The 16,088-nt window shown below is 44.0% G+C and overlaps 1 protein-coding gene across 1 annotated transcript in view; it reads left to right on the forward strand.

The window, feature by feature from the left end:
• Positions 1-16,088, forward strand: part of LOC126176292 (mite allergen Eur m 3-like) — a 119,817-nt gene that overhangs the window by 63,065 nt on the left and 40,664 nt on the right. The window contains exon 4 of the mRNA XM_049923443.1: positions 11,794-11,910. Coding sequence (XP_049779400.1) covers positions 11,794-11,910 — 117 coding nt within the window. The remainder of the gene's footprint in view (positions 1-11,793; positions 11,911-16,088) is intronic.

Consider the following 16,088-nt stretch of genomic DNA (forward strand, 5'->3'; position numbering starts at 1 on the left):
ATAAGAATGAAATATAAGATATGAGAATCTAAAATGATTATAACCCCTGAAAACACCATAAACACATATAATATATGATAAATGTGACAGTTACCGTGAAACCACGTTGTAATTTTACAATTAATATAACGGCCTTGTATCTCCTGACTTAATAAGAAAAATTCGTGTCTTGTACGGACATGCGTAGATTAATGAAAAAATGAAATTAATGACACAATAATCGGGTTTCGAACACGGGGCGCAGAAAGTGAGACGCCGCTACGCTATCCACTGTCATTTCGTCGGATATTAACGTGCTCTAAAAGTAAATAACGTCAAAAACTTTCCTAAGAAGCAGTCAAGTATCTACGGATAAGCGGAGACACGTGTTCGCTTATTCTGACTCCTCTTCAACTGAGTGAAGTTTCTCGAAAGCCGGGTAATGTCACTTGCCGTGTTCTCCTCCTGAGTCAAAATACACGAAATGTCTTCTAGGGTAACTCTGTCTCTCGAAAACGTGAATCTACGAATAGTTTTTTGAAGGTGATGTAAACTGATTTATTACCAACATATGTAGGAGTTTCAAGAATCAGGGTACACATGCCGTCCCACGCTACTACCTTTACGCAGCAAGATTGGTACACCGTCAGGGGATAATTGGGGATATTGTTGCACCTGGAGCACAGTGTACCTAGGAACGTATCATGTTTTCAGGTTCATGTTTCAGTCTAGCGAAAGATTTTATATTCACATGAAGGAACATACACTAGAGACATCATAAACAGTTTCCAGTATTTTCTACTGTTTTTGCTGTGTTGAGACACGAGATTGTGTTTTCTGCAGCGTTTATAAATATTACGAGTTCTACATAGACTGAGGTGACTAGTCATAGGGTAGCGATATGCATATATACAGATGGCGGTAGTATCGCGTACACAAGATTTAAAATGGCAGTGCACAGGCCGAGCTGTCATTTGTTCTGAAGTGATCCGTGTGAAAAGGTTCCAGACGTGATTATAGCCACATGACGGGATTTAACAGACTTTGAACACAGAATGTAGGTGGAGCTAGACGCATGGGACATCCCATTGCGAAAATCGTTACGAGAATTCAATATTTCGAGATCCACAGTGTCAAGAATGTACCGCGAATACGAGATTTGAGGTATCACCTCTCGCCACGCACAACGGCCTTAACGAGCGCAAGCAGCGGCCTCTCAATTAATGAGCGAGAGCAGCGACGTTTTCGTAAGGTTGCCAATTCTAACAGACAAGCAACAGTGAGTGAAATAACCGCAGAAATCAATGTCGACGTACGACAAACGTATCCGCTAGGACTGTGTGGCGAAAGTTTGCATTAATTAGCTATGACAGCAGACGACCGACGCGAGTGCCTTTGCTAACAGCACGACATCGCCTGCAGCGATGGACTCGTGACCATAACGGTTAGAGACTTGACGACAGGAAAACCGTGTTCTGGTCAGATGAGCCTCGATTTCATTTAGTAAGAGCTGATGGAAAGGTTCGAGTGGGTCGCAAACATCGCGAAGCCATGAACCCGAACTGTCAACAAGGCACTGTGGCTTGGCTTACTCTCTTACTATGTAGGACTGGGTTGGATTGTTTGGGGGAAGAGACCAAACAGCGAGGTCATCGGTCTCATCGGATTAGGGAAGGATGGGGAAGGAAGTCGGCCGTGCCCTTTCAAAGGAACCATCCCGACATTTGCCAGGAGCGATTTAGGGAAATCACGGAAAACCTAAATCAGGATAGCCGGACGCGGGATTGACCCTCCTGCTCCCGAATGCGAGTCTAGTGTGCTAACCACTGCGCCACCTCGCTCGGTTGGCACTGTGGAAGCACTTGGTGACTCCATAATGTCGTGCACTGTGTTTACATGTAACTGACTGGGTCTACTGGTCCAATTGAACCGTTCACTGACTAGAAATGGTTATGTTCGCCTACATGGAGACCATTTGCAGCCATTCATCGAGTTCATGTACCCGAACAAAGACGGAATTTTTGTGAATGACAATGCGTCATGTCATTGGAACACAATTGTTCGCTATTGGTTTGAAGAACACTCTGCACAATTCGAGGGAATGGTTTCGAAATCGCCGGACATCTGGATCAAATCGTACTATTTTCCCGGGCTCGCACAGTCTGTAGACACGCTTTTACCATGAACTCCAAAACAGTTACCAAAAACTACTTTAAGCGACACCACATGTAACCAGTTTGTCGGTGGAGGATGGAGGACCCCAACTCTTCTTTTTTTAAGCGATATTCCATTCTCCCAACCCCCCCCCCCGTGTCACCATCATTAGCCCCCCCACACTCCGCGCCTCCATCATTAGCCCCCCCCCCCCCCTGACCGACTTCTAGAATCGCCCCTGGTGTTGTATACTATATTAAATCTATTTTGAGAATTCTGTTAATTCTTCAGTTATAGAGTTTTATAGTGAGGAAAGTTGTGTGTATTTTTAAAACCAGTTACATAACGTGTGAGCGGTTAAGCCACACTTCGTCAGTCGTGGACCACGTTGTACCTCTAAATGGAAGCTATTTTATCATGGAACACTTGATATTAGCAAAATCCTAGACATTTGACCGTGTTGTACCTCATAACTGTTTTTCACATTTGGAAAAGCGATAAATACGATAATGCAATGGCAACGGGCTGATACCAGGTTCCGATTAAACTGTCTCTCCCGTACGGGAATTATAGTAAGTGTACGCGTGTAGGTTAATGACGCATGGACAACGACATTGGAAGTTTGGGTCTGGCTGTGAAGCGTGTACGGGTAACCGAAATGGTTAAGCCTACTGCTAACGACAAATGGAAAATCCGGGTTCGAGTCCCGGTCCGGCACAAAATCAATACTGTCATTACAGTCTAAAGTTGGAGGTTGCCTATATTCACAACGTCCGGGCCTGGTAGCTGAGTGGTCATCGCGACGGAATGTCATGCCTAACGGTCAGGGTTCGATTCCCGGCTGGATCGGAGATTTTCTCCGCTCGGGGACTGGATGTGGTGTTGTCGTTATCATCATCATTTAATCCTCATCGACACGCAAGTCGCCGAAGTGGCGTCAACCCGAAATACTTACACCAGGCGAACGGTCTATCCGACGGGAGGCCCTAGCCACACGGCATTTCCGTTTATATTCCCAACTGCAGATACATTTCCTGTATAACATAACTGTCTCTGTGGGCATTCTGTAGCGCTTCTCACTGTAAACAAACGCATCACGAGAGGCTGTCTTTGGTCCCTCATGACGAATTCGCAGCAGTCTCACTCGGAATTGTTTTCATACGACGAGACTTAAAATTTTAATTCTTTACTTACCTTATTACCATACCTAAAAAAAAAAAATGAGCGCTATGGGACTTAACATCTGGGGTCATCAGTCCCCTAGAACTTAGAGCTACTTAAACCTAACTAACCTTAGGACATCACACACATCCATGCCCCAAGCAGGATTCGAACCTGCGACCGTAGCGGAAGCGCGGTTCCAGACTGTAGCGCCTAGAACCGCTCGGCCACCTCGGCCGGCTATTACCGTTCCTATTCCCACCAATTTCGATTCGCAAAAAAAATACAATTTTAAAAAAATACTAAGTGTATTTGAAATTCGAACACAGGTTCTTCGCTTGCCAGTCAAATGCCCTGCTCGCCACGCCAGCGGTGCTGGGCTTCAACAGCGCTGTCTTAGCGGTACATAAGCGGCAGTCGTGAAAGTTTGTTTATTCGATTTCTAGGAAAATACGCGTTTGCTAACTTCATAAATGTTGATGACAAATGCTCAGTTCCCAACTATCTATCGATGCCGTCAATTTTGAGTCGATTGCGTGTCTTGAACTTTAGGGGCGATTTTCTCAAAAACGAGGGGGTATTGAGCCAAGATATCTTGGGGTCTTTCATTCAGGTTGTACACAAGCGCCTGCCAAATAAGAGCCGAGCAGGTTAGCTATGTCCGAGGCCTTCCCCTTGTCAATCTCGTGATGCCAAATGCGGAGTTACTTGTAGCAGCTCCAAGTTCAAGAAAATCGACAATGGCCGGGAGAGGGTTGTGCTGTACCATGCCTCTCGTACCTCATTCACATGACGCCATACGGCAGAGAATGACATAGAGATTGTTAGATCCTGATTGTCCCGTCCGGGCCACGATGTGGAGCTTTGCTTTTGCATGAGAGTAGTCGGAAGAGTGTTTTCCCGAGTGGTGTGGGCGGACTGCAGAAGCTTGTTCAGCTTGTGCACACTGAGTCTCAATGTGGGTTTCGAGTTCAGCAATCTACTGTTGATATGGTCTTCAAACTGCGCAAAATTCATGAAAAGAGCCGCGAGCAGAAGAGCCAATTGTTCATTGCTTTCAAATGGTTCAAATGGCTCTAAGCACTATGGGACTTAACACCTGAGGTCATCAGTCCCCTAGACTTAGAACTAGTTGAACCTAACTAACATAAGGACATCACACACATCCATGCCCGAGGCAGGATTCGAACCTGCGACCGTAGCAGCAGCGCGGTTCCGGACTGAAGCGCCTAGAGCAGCTCGATCATAACGGCCGGCTCATTGCTTTCATCGGCCTAAATAAGGCACTTGATACAGTAAGGAGGGAGGGATTGTTTACTTTATTAGTGAAGACAGCGTGTCCTCCAAAACTCCTGAGGATGATCAGGGCTTTTCATGACGACATGGAGGAATATTTGGTGGAAACATATGTGATTGGTTTTTTGTGCAAAGAGGAGTTCGCCAAAAATGTTTACTGGCTCATTCCTTAGTTGGTATATGCTTCTCGCTACTTCTAAAAGTAGCTTCCAGCCAAACAGACCAGAGAATCCGTCTAAATACCAAGTTGACAGCAAACTTAGTACACTCGCCACTCAGATCGAAGCGCTACCATGAGGACTTACTTGCAAAAACCTTATATTCGCTGCCGATGAAGTACCCAAGCACGTACACAAAACGACCTTAAAATCTTGTGAATAAATTTGCTACTGCGTTCAGTCTCTTCTCTGTGCCTGTTAATGTATAGAAGACCGTGGCTATGGCGCAAGGATACACGGATTTGCCTGTCACAACAATAAGCGATAGTGTAGCCTCTTGTTGAATGTCGTCGAGAAATTTTGTACCTCCGTTCGTTAGTGTCAGATCATCTCTCTTTCGATTACGAGGTAAACGCGAGAGTTGGCAAAAAGGTCAACAAAATGGTTCAAATGGCTCTGAGCACTATGGGACTTAACTGCTGTGGTCATCAGTCCCCTAGAACGTAGAACTACTTAAACCTAACTAACCTAAGCACATCACACACATCCATGCCCGAGGCAGGATTCGAACCTGCGCCTAGAACCGCACGGCCACTACGGCCGGCAAAGGTCAACAGTTTTAAGAAGCTCAGCACAAGAGTATGGGGCAACAAACTCTTTACGTTGACAACAAAAGACACTCGTTTATGAAGGTGGTGTCCTAAGCAACCTCTTTTATGGAGCCAAGATTTAGATATAATATGCTGAGCAAGAACGTAAGTGCAACAACTTTCGTCTGCGGTGCTCACGAAATATTCTGGGAATAACATGGAGGGGTCACGTGGCAAACGAGATGGTCCTGAATACCGCGAAGCAACCGAGTATCACCGCCACTCTAAAGGAACTTTACCTGCGATGGCTGGGACACTAACATTGTATGGACCACACCCCTCTTCCCTGACACACACTGATCACCGGGATGGCACTTGCCAAGAGACCGCCAGGAAGACTTGCACTGCGCTTTAAAGATTGCGCCAGTTCTGACATAAATGTATTTAATATTGACTGCAAGAAGTGGAAGGAGCTCGCCGAAGACTGTAGCAGGTGGAGAAAACGGGCCAAGAACGGCAGTAAGTTTCAAACGGAATCTGCAGCTACAACGTAGCTGTGAAACGAGTGGGTATATACGTGGCTCCGACGAACCCCTGTTTCGAGGAGACACACACTTGCCTAATCTGTGGGAGCCAAGCAGCCTCTCGCATCTGACTCCTGTGTTACCAACGGAAGTGTCTGCGTGATGCTACGTGAATCGTCCATCAGAAAGTATAGGTCAATGGTACGATGATTGCGCGCCAGTCGCTTTTGCTTCAGAATTTTATTTACAGACACCAGGGTGGGCCCCTCCCATCATGGACTGTTCCACTAGCTTCATGTCTACTCAGCGTTTTTTCAACTATTCTTTTACAGTAGATTCAAATTTCCTCTTTATGCTCTTACCCAGAGTTAAATGTTTCCAGTTTCTCTTTGAGATATGTTGTCACCCCTTTTTTATCTAGTTTACTGAAAATATAAATATTTCTGCTTGTTTTAGGTGCCTTTTGTATTTTGGTAACCATAGTCGTAAAGCAGTTTAAGAAGAGGAGGAGTGTCCTGCAAACAAGCTGTTCGCAGCTACTCTACATAAATAAAAATGTAAATGTTGGTTTTGTAGATAGTTTTCTTTTATTATGAATGTAAAACTGAATGAAACTGGATATATTGACATTCTTTTTTATCATCTGCTCAATTCATAATTATTACAAAAATACTTCATTCTGAATAATATTTCATAAACGCACCCTGTGGCAACATATCGGTAAAAAGTTACTTGTGGCAACATGTGCGAATGCAAATCTGTTCATCTGACATGGGGCTGGGGGAAAAACCGAAAATAAATCGTAGAAGTACTGAGTGATCGTCGTGAAATGAGTTAGTAAATGATAGAATTACTGAAGGAACACACAGAATTATGGAAGATAGTATCTCACACTTGTTGTGGAATTTGGAAGAAAAAGTTTCATGACTTGCAAGATAACTCGTTAGGGCCAACCTCTAAGACGTTGGAAGTTGTAAGTTGATTTGACTTTCCCCACATCTCACGCAGAACCTACTCGGTACCATCATATTGTAGCTGTTGGCGGCAGAAACACTGTGACCTCAATCTGTGACAGCACCAGTGTTCTACCTTCGCAGATGGTGTTACAAGTTGAAGATCTGTGATGAAGATTTAAGTAGAGGTCTTGCAAAAAAGACCACGAGGAGAGAAGAGTAAGTTGAAATGTGTATTTACTGTGCGACGACGTCCGTCAGGGAAGCTTCGCTTTATCGCATTTTTCGTTACAAGCTAGACTGATGGGCTGGAGTCTATTTCTTGCGAGCTCAGACCCCTAAAAATATGTCTCTAAGAGCCCCGGCCCCATTCCGTGGGCTACGTTTAACTTGTTGAACCAGTGAATTTCTTCCTAACAGCTTCCTAGAAGAAAAGTCGTTCCTCCTTTTTCTGTATCTTTCTTCATCCAATAAAGGAGGTTCCTTTCGGCGTTGCCGTGCTCTGTCACTCTGGGAAAAGCTTCAGATGAAACAATGACCGTCTTCCTTATGTTCTTAAAAAAATTCTGGCGTAAAAGTCTCACATTCAGCGCCATTATACGTTTTTCAGAGATTCGCGGCTTTCTTTTCACCTTCCCGATAGCACTCTCCGGTATCCATCCAAAAAGTCGTGTCTACGTTCTTCAGACAAAAAAAAAATGGCCCTGAGCGCTATGGGACTTAACATCTGAGGTCATCAGTCCCCTAGAACTTAGAACTACTTAAACCTAACTAACCTAAGGACATCACACACATCCATGCCCGAGGCAGGATTGGAACCTGCGACCGTAGCGGTCGCGCGGTTCCAGATTGAAGCGCCTAGAACCGCACGGCCATAACGGCCGGCGTTCTTCAGACAATAGCGCTTTCTGCTAAGGTTCTCCTCAGTCCATCTCATATAACATTCTTGCAAGTGGTTGCTACAGGAAGCTCTCTCAGTTGCAGAATTCATACTGCGACTCACCAGGCCGTGAGAGAAAGCTCTGTCAGCCCTCGGCCATTGTGTGACCACCACCCCTCATGGTCCCTCCACAGAAGAAGTGGAACGGGCACCCAGCCGCCCTGGGGTTCGGTTCACTGGCCGCGTCGTACATTTTGCTTCCATAAAATTTCCTCACTCCCAAATAGCTTGCAAGTCCAATTTTATATTGCTGCAAGTAACGATTGCTCATATATTTAAGATCAGTTAATTACATACAGCGAGGGTGGGTCTCTCATTTGAATGTTGTGAATTTGCGTATGTTGCGGGTCTACTCCGAAAAATGATCCCACAATAGTTTGTTCCAAATCGTTCAGAATCGTATATCTTTGAAAGTTATTCACATAGTGTTTTCATATACCTACCAGAATGCTTTTTTATAATATATAAACACATATTTCACATAGAAATTACTTGACCAACGTACTTAAGATTTTCACCTGGTACTATAATGAACAATCAGACAGACCTAGATTACATATGTTTTAAATATATTTAATATACGAAAACATATGTAATATATGAAGCGGAATTGATTTTGCCAAAAAATGTGGAAGAGATCCAGATTATATATATATATATATATATATATATATATATATATATATATATATATATTGCTTCGAAGCAACCAGTGAGGAACTTTCAGAGATTTGAGATTTTGAAGAAATGAACATTTATATCTATGTAAATGAAAAGGGAAATGTTCATTTGGTCAAAATCGTACATATCTTTGATATTGCATTCGAATGTGCGCGTCTTTTTATATACCTACTGATAAACATATATATGTAATAATTATAAAGGAAATCCATATATAACTGTAAATGATGGTTTGTTCAAAATCTTAAATCTCCGAAAGCTCTTCACCAGTCACTTGGAAATTTTGTCACAACGCTGCACTTGAATATGGGCATGTCTTTATGTCATCTTTAATGTGTAATGCATAAAGGGGAAACGTCACCAAGAATCTCGAAGAATTGTTGCCCGATGCACTTCAAACTTTTTCAGAATACTTTAATGGACATTCGGAAGAATATTGGCTAAATATATAGTGGAAAAACATTGTTACTGGAAATCTAAAGAAAGTACTCGACCAATTTACTTCAAATTTTCACATGTTACTGCAAAAAACGTTTGGCACACACACACACACACACACACACACACACACACACACACACACACACACACACACACACATACCCACATACATATAGAATGTTGTGAGCAACTGCAAACAGCAAACAGGGAAGTTGTATTTATGACTTATCGGATTATGATTAGAATACTGATGTTGTTGTTGTGGCCTTCAGTCCTGATACTGAATCTGAATTTTCAGTAACGATAAACAAGGCTTAAGGTCAAAGAGAGTGGTCAGAAGGGTGCTAGGAAATGAACATGGAAAGTGGAAAGGAGGAGATGGTCAGTGAGAAGGGTAGGAAGATATGGACAGAGTGGGAGGAGAAGACGGATGTAAAAAGGTGATAGGAGGTGTTGGACAGAGAGAGGGGAAGGAAGAGGGAGCAGGAGGAGAGGGAGAGAAAGGAGCGAGAAAAAAAGGACAGAGTGAGGGGGTAGGAGTTGGTTGATGGAGATGGGGGGGAAAGAGGAGGAGAAGAAGACAGATAAAGAGAGAGGGAGGAAGAGATAGACAGAGACAGGAAGGGAAAAGGAGATCAGGATGTATATCCAATTCTCATAGATATTGCAAACGTATGCTTCCTCTTTTCTTTTTTTTCGAATTCACCAGACTGAGACACAGCAATGTGTGGCCAGGACAGGTAGTACACACATATAAAGTAATGTAGTAGTAATTCTAAAACTGTCAGTGTGATGAGAGGAGCAATAATCATAATTTTTTGCTAGTTCTCTTTATAGACAAAGCTTCTTATGACTGACTACTACGTGATATTTCACAGGATGAACCCGAACAGCAGCAATAAAATTCGGATGTTCTTGCTGATGAAGTTGCCAAGGACGCTTGCTCCCTTCAATTTCCTGCTCGCTGTTCGGTCACCATTTGTACAGTCAGTGGTGACTCAGAAAGTCATGTGTTAACGGGAGATTCATTGGAGGAAGGGAGGAATATGAGTTGCGGTCAGTGAAACCACAGCCACAGTGCAACCAAGCCTGATCTCTTTCCCGACACAACCAGCTGAAAAAATGGCCACTACAAGTCTAAGAGTGGGACACTGGATTTCTCTTCTCCCTGAGGATGCAACTGGGCTTCCTCCAAAAGTAAGGGAAAAGCATGTCTCAAGGGACATTTGTTTTGCAGGGGCTACTTCTTTACATCATTGTGATTACGATCCGGAAAGCTACAGCTGGGCTGTAACTGCAGTTTCTGTGCTGTTCCATTCCAGGCACTGAGCCTCCCACCAACACATGGCCTTCTGGTTTAGATATGCAGTGACTGCAACAAGACTCAACAGAAATCATAAAGTTGAAGGGAACAAGCCTCCTTGCCAGGTGTGTCAGTTTCTGTCTTTGGAGCCCTTTGTGCCCTGGGAATGGGTAGAAAATTATTTTCTTCTTCTACCTTTGCAAGAAAAGGAAAGCATCTTAGGTACGAGGGTTGGAGCTTTAATAGTGGCAACTATTTATTTACAGATCATACAAAATAGATACGTGTTTCAAAGTTTTACTGACCTTCAGAGAAGTCACCAGCATTGTGTATAACTCGTTGCCAACGATGTGGAAGTCGTAGGATACTCTTAGCAGTGCCAGTTGTGTTGACAGCTCAACGGCGCGGTCTATTCCCCGACGAATTTGTATCAGTTCTAAAGCGAATGTAGTGGAGTGTTTCCTTCAGTTTAGAAATCGAGTTGAACTTACGACGGCTTAAGTCAGGGGAGTGTAGAAGGTAGTGTAGCACTAAGCAGCCCCATCAGTCAAACAAATCAGTAACAACTTGCACTGTACGTGCTTGAGCATTGTCCTGCTAAATGATGGTCAGCTCCTGCAAAGAATCCCAACACTTCTGTCTCTATGCTGTTCACTTTTCGAATACATCCTACGTCGGGCAATAGATCGCGCCGCTCGAACTGTCAACACAACTGGCACTGCTAAGAGTATCTTATGACTTCCACATCGCTGGCAACGTGTTATACGCAATGCTGGTGACTACTTTGAAGGTCAGTAAAATTTTGAAACACGTATCTATTTTGTACGAGCTGTAAATAAATAGTTGCCACTATTAAAGTTTCAACCCTCGTATCTTGGATCATCCTATCCGCTGTGTACATCTGTCCGCTAGCAAGAAGGGCACTTTGGGAATCAGAGCTCATTAGGTTTTTGTCGCCATGACATTATCGCATCTGCTCACGTGTCCCTCCAAGAAAGCAAATAATTCTGCATAGTAAACTGAAAAATGCTCTGGTAATACAGTCCTGATGAAACAGTAGGGGAACACGAGTGAGCAGGCGATGAAGTCCCCTGCTTAGATCCATCAGTGTAAACAGTAATAATAACCAGATGGTGCCTAAAATTATTATAAAATTTTATTTTAAATATGTAATCTGGAATAAAATTCTTTCTGCGTCCTCTTCAGTTCAAAAATTAACCTGAGATCCTTTAGTAGCCAGAGGGATTTCTTACTCCACACGTGGCTTTGGACCTTATTCCATCTACCTGTAACATTTCAAGGCTCTCCGTCCCACAGATCTCAAACGGCACTATACCAGCCGATCGTTATTCGACAGAAGTTCCAGTGGTAGCCAGACAACGGAGGTGGACGCTGGAGCTTTTGGGACAGGCAGAGCCATTGCCCTTGTATACTTGGCGTACGATGATGAGAACAAGTTATTCCGAAATACTCATGAACGACCTTTGAAATTTTGTAGGTAGAATGTAGGTTCACTCTGTGTAACTTTAGTGTTCTTGATAATGGTATTTACCGAACTCCATATAGGAATGTATAGATGGCTGGATCGGAGGCGAACGCCGCATGTTCTGCAGGTTGCGGAGCCGTTCCAACTGGACGGCGTGAAGGTCGCCGCAGCGACGCTGCCGCAGCAGGGGCAGCCCGTGCGAGATGGCGCCGTCGCCACCGTCGTCGGATGGGGGCTCTTGCAGGTAAGCCGACAAGGTCTGCGACCCTCTGTTCTCCGAGGTTTCAAGAAAGCTTCCGGTAATGTTGACTGAAATACACTCTGAGATTCTGAGGGTAGCAGGAATAGAGTGCAAGGAGTGAAAGCTCATTTACCACTTGTGTACAGAAACCAGGATGCAGTTATAAATGCTGCAAGATACGATAGGGGAGCAGCAGTCAAAAACTGAGTAAGACCGGCCTGTAGCCTAGTCCCTTGGAGCGTGAAAGTTGTCTGTTCATTCGGCACTTTCATTTCTTCCCATTATATTTTGCTGTCAGTAGACCCCGGCATTTATCTCTGCAGTACTTTAGACGTATTGGCTATTCGCAGCTTCGATTAATCGATGTCATCTATGTGGAGCAACCTCTTTGCGTTGTCGCTAAGGCGATTTCACATCTTTGGGGAGTCAAGTTTATTTTTTCGACAAATGGGAAAGTTTGTAGGTAGTAGCTACAAAGCTGTCCGTGTTTGAAATAGCTTCCGCCAATCTGTTTCGGGTACTGTTGCTCTTCTGTTCTGCGTTCTTGTATCGAGGTGTCCTGTTCTGTGTTCCGACTTGGGAGGTTGCTTACGTGGGGATTCGACAGTGATGAAAGAATTGTATGAGACCATTTCACTTACTTGTCATGGTGTAGCTTACGTAAAGTGGTTAGGTTACTTTGGCATTACTTGTTCACGATTATTCCGCGGTTAAGAACGCGGCAATATTCTTAAGCGTGGTAAAATGAAAACTTGTAGGTTGCTCCTACTTGATTGAAGCAAACCTGGTTAAACTGAGGTATATTATCGTTCCAATTCGCTCTGCTGTATATTCATAATTATCATCCTCTCTTAAAATTATGAAAGAGTTATTGTCCGGCTTAAAGTCGCGTAATAGGATCATAGTACTGCTAGGTCTCGATGTGAAACTGAATTATATATCACCGGCCGTGGTGGACGAGCGGTTCTAGGCGCTTTAGTCCGGAACAGCGCGACTCCTACGGTCGCAGGTTCGAATCCTGCCTCGGGTATGGATGTGTGTCATGCCCTTACGTTAGTTAGGTTTAACTAGTTCTAAATTCTAGGGGACTGATGACCTCAGATGTTTAAGTCCCATAGTGCTCAGAGCCATTTTTTTGAATTTGTGCTCAGAGCCATTTGAACCATTTGAATTATATATCTGCTGTTTTGACGACTTATGGGGGCCTATAAATCAATTAGTTGTGTATGGAAATAATGTATCTGCTTGTTATCTGATTTCTTCCATAATTTTTTGGCCAAAACCCAAATCATTATTGGTTATGTACGCATAACATAGAGCCGCGCAGCACGGCTGCCACCTTGTTGTATATCGTGGACTCGCATAACGGTCCACGAATATTCTGGCTTATCGGAAACCACATATTGAATTGCAGTCACTTAACGTTAGCGATAACGAACTTTTCTGTGGATGATATCAGATTACAGGATCAGGTAAGGTAGGTCGAAGGACGCTATTTCGATGGACGCTGCTTGCTAAAAGTTGTGTGGTGTGATCTCGCACATTACTGTGATGTTAGTTGGAAGTGACATTGACAAACTGTGTATTAATTCTCATGATTTAATTACTCTTTGGACTTAAAGTCGTTATTAACAAAAACTGAAGAAACATCCCCAACTGCACAGCTGGTCGCTATGACCAGAAAGCTAACACTTATTCAACCTTGCGATCACTGTCTTGATGAATCATTTCTTCCTGTTATTACGAAAATGATACCTGTGGTACGGCGGTTTTCAGTTTCGCTATATTATGTAATTGTGTGTTTGTTTCTGTGACTACTTCGGTTGAACAGAAGGTCAGATCGCGTTCCCAAATTGTTTTATGGAGCATAAAATTTGCACGTATTGCATAGCTTAGAGTTCCAGGGCTTACCTGTCACTCCTTAGTTCACTGCTTTTTTTTAACATACAGACAATTTACAAGTGTAGTCGAATTAGAATAGGTACTGCTGAGGGAATTTGAGTAAGAAATGCAACACTAAACATTGCAAGTATGTGAAGCTGTTTCAGCCCGAAAATAACAGACGGTGGGCGAAGTGGAAACCATATAACATCCACTGAGGAGACAAAAGATATGGGATAGCGATATAAACATATACAGATGGTGGTAGATCGCGTACACAAGTTATAAAAGGGTAATACAGTCGTGGAGCTGTCCGCCCCATTAGCTGAATGGTCAGCGCCTTGGACTGCCACACACGGAGGCACAGGTTCGATTCCCGGCTGGGGTGGGAGATTTTCTCCCCTCAGAGACTGGGTGTTGTGCTGTCCTCATCTTCATTTCATCCCCATTGTTGACGTGCAAGTCGCCCAATGTGGCGTTGCACTCAATAAGACTTGCACTTCCTGGCCGAACTTCCCGCCTGGGAAATCCTAGCCACTGACACCATACGCTCATTTCCATTTTCAATTGGTGGAGCTGTCATTTATACTCAGGTGATTCATGCGAAAAGGTTCGCGGCATGATTATGGCATCACGACAGGATTTAGTACAGTTTGAACGCGAAATTGGAGCTAGATGTATGGGACATTCTGCTCCGGAACTCGTTAGGGAATTCAATATTCCTAGATCCACAGTATCGATAGTGGGCCGTGAACACCGAATTTCAGGCATTACCTTTCACCCCGGAAAACTCAGTGGCCGATGGCCTTCACTTAGCGACCGAGAGCAGCGGCACTTGCGCTGAGTTGTCAGTGCTAACAGACAAGCAACAGTGGGTGAAATAACCACATAAATGAATGTGCGATGTACGACGGACGTATCCGTTAGGACAATGAGGCGAAATTTGGTGTTAATGAGCATGGCAGCAGACGACTGACACATGTGTCTTTGCTAACAGCACGACATCGCCTCCAGCGCCTCTCCTGGGCCCGTGACCGTATCGGTTGGACTCTAGACGGCTGGAGAACCATAGCCTGGTCAGATGAGTCCCGATTTCAGGTGGTAAGCACTCATGACAGCCTTCAAGTGTGCCGCAGACCCTACGAGACTATGGGCTCAAGTTCTCAACAAGGCACTGCAAAAGTTGGTGAAAGGCTCCATAATGGTGTATGTGGATTGTACTAGATCTTCTGTTGCATATTAGCCAATCACTGACTGGAAATTGTTTTTTTTCGGCCACTTGGAGACTATTTGCAGCCATTCATGCACTTCACGTACCCAAACAAAAACGGAGTTTTTGTTGATGACAATGCGCTACGTCACCGGGCCGCAAATGTTCGCGATTGGTTTTAAGAACATTCTGGACAGTTCGAGCGAGTGGTACGGTCACCCAGATCGCCCGAATGGAATCCCGTCGAACCTTTATAGGACATAATTGAGAGGTCAGTTCGTGCACAAAATACTGCACCGGCAACACTTTCGCAGTTACGGACTGTTGTAGAGGCAGAAGTGCTCAGTGTTTCTGCAGGGGACTTCCAACGACTTGTTGAGTCCATACCACGTCGAGCTGGTGCTCTACGCCGTGGAAAAGGAGGTCCGACTCGATATGAGGAGGTATCCCATGACTTTAGCCACCTCAGTGTACAGATTTGCATGAAAAGCGTTCCTGAAAATCTTTACTTTGTTAACATCGAATGTAAATGTAAATGTTCAGAAAGGTTTTCTGAATTTTTAACCAACATGGCTTGCAGTGTCACCGATCTTACTTGTGATAATTCTTATGAACAACCAGTTACGACAGGAAAATATTATTTATTTAAAATGAACGTTTTCGGCACATACAATAGGTCATCTTCAGATGGATTGCACCGTTTGCTGGTGCTGAGCAGCTGCGCGTTGTCAAGACGATAACTGCTCCCGTCTTGACAACAGGCAGCTGCTTAGTAGGTCGCTAACACCAGCAAATGGTGCAATCAATCCGAAGTCACCTATTGTATGTGCCGAAACCAGTTACTTAAAATAAATGATATTTTGCGATTGTCACTTTATCTTTTGGAATGTCTTGCTCTGAATCAAATCGCTGAAGAAAGTAATTTATTGCAGAACTTGACTAAAAGAATGGATCGTTGATAGGACACGTCTTAAGACTTTAACCACTCGTCCATTTGGCAATGGAATGTTACGTGGGGCAACAAATTGTAGAGGCAGACTAAGGCTTGGCTCCAGCAAGCAGGTTCCGACCTGTACAGGGTGAAAAGTAT

This window comes from Schistocerca cancellata, chromosome 3 (assembly GCF_023864275.1).
Source record: "Schistocerca cancellata isolate TAMUIC-IGC-003103 chromosome 3, iqSchCanc2.1, whole genome shotgun sequence".
Taxonomy (NCBI): Eukaryota; Metazoa; Arthropoda; class Insecta; order Orthoptera; family Acrididae; genus Schistocerca; species Schistocerca cancellata.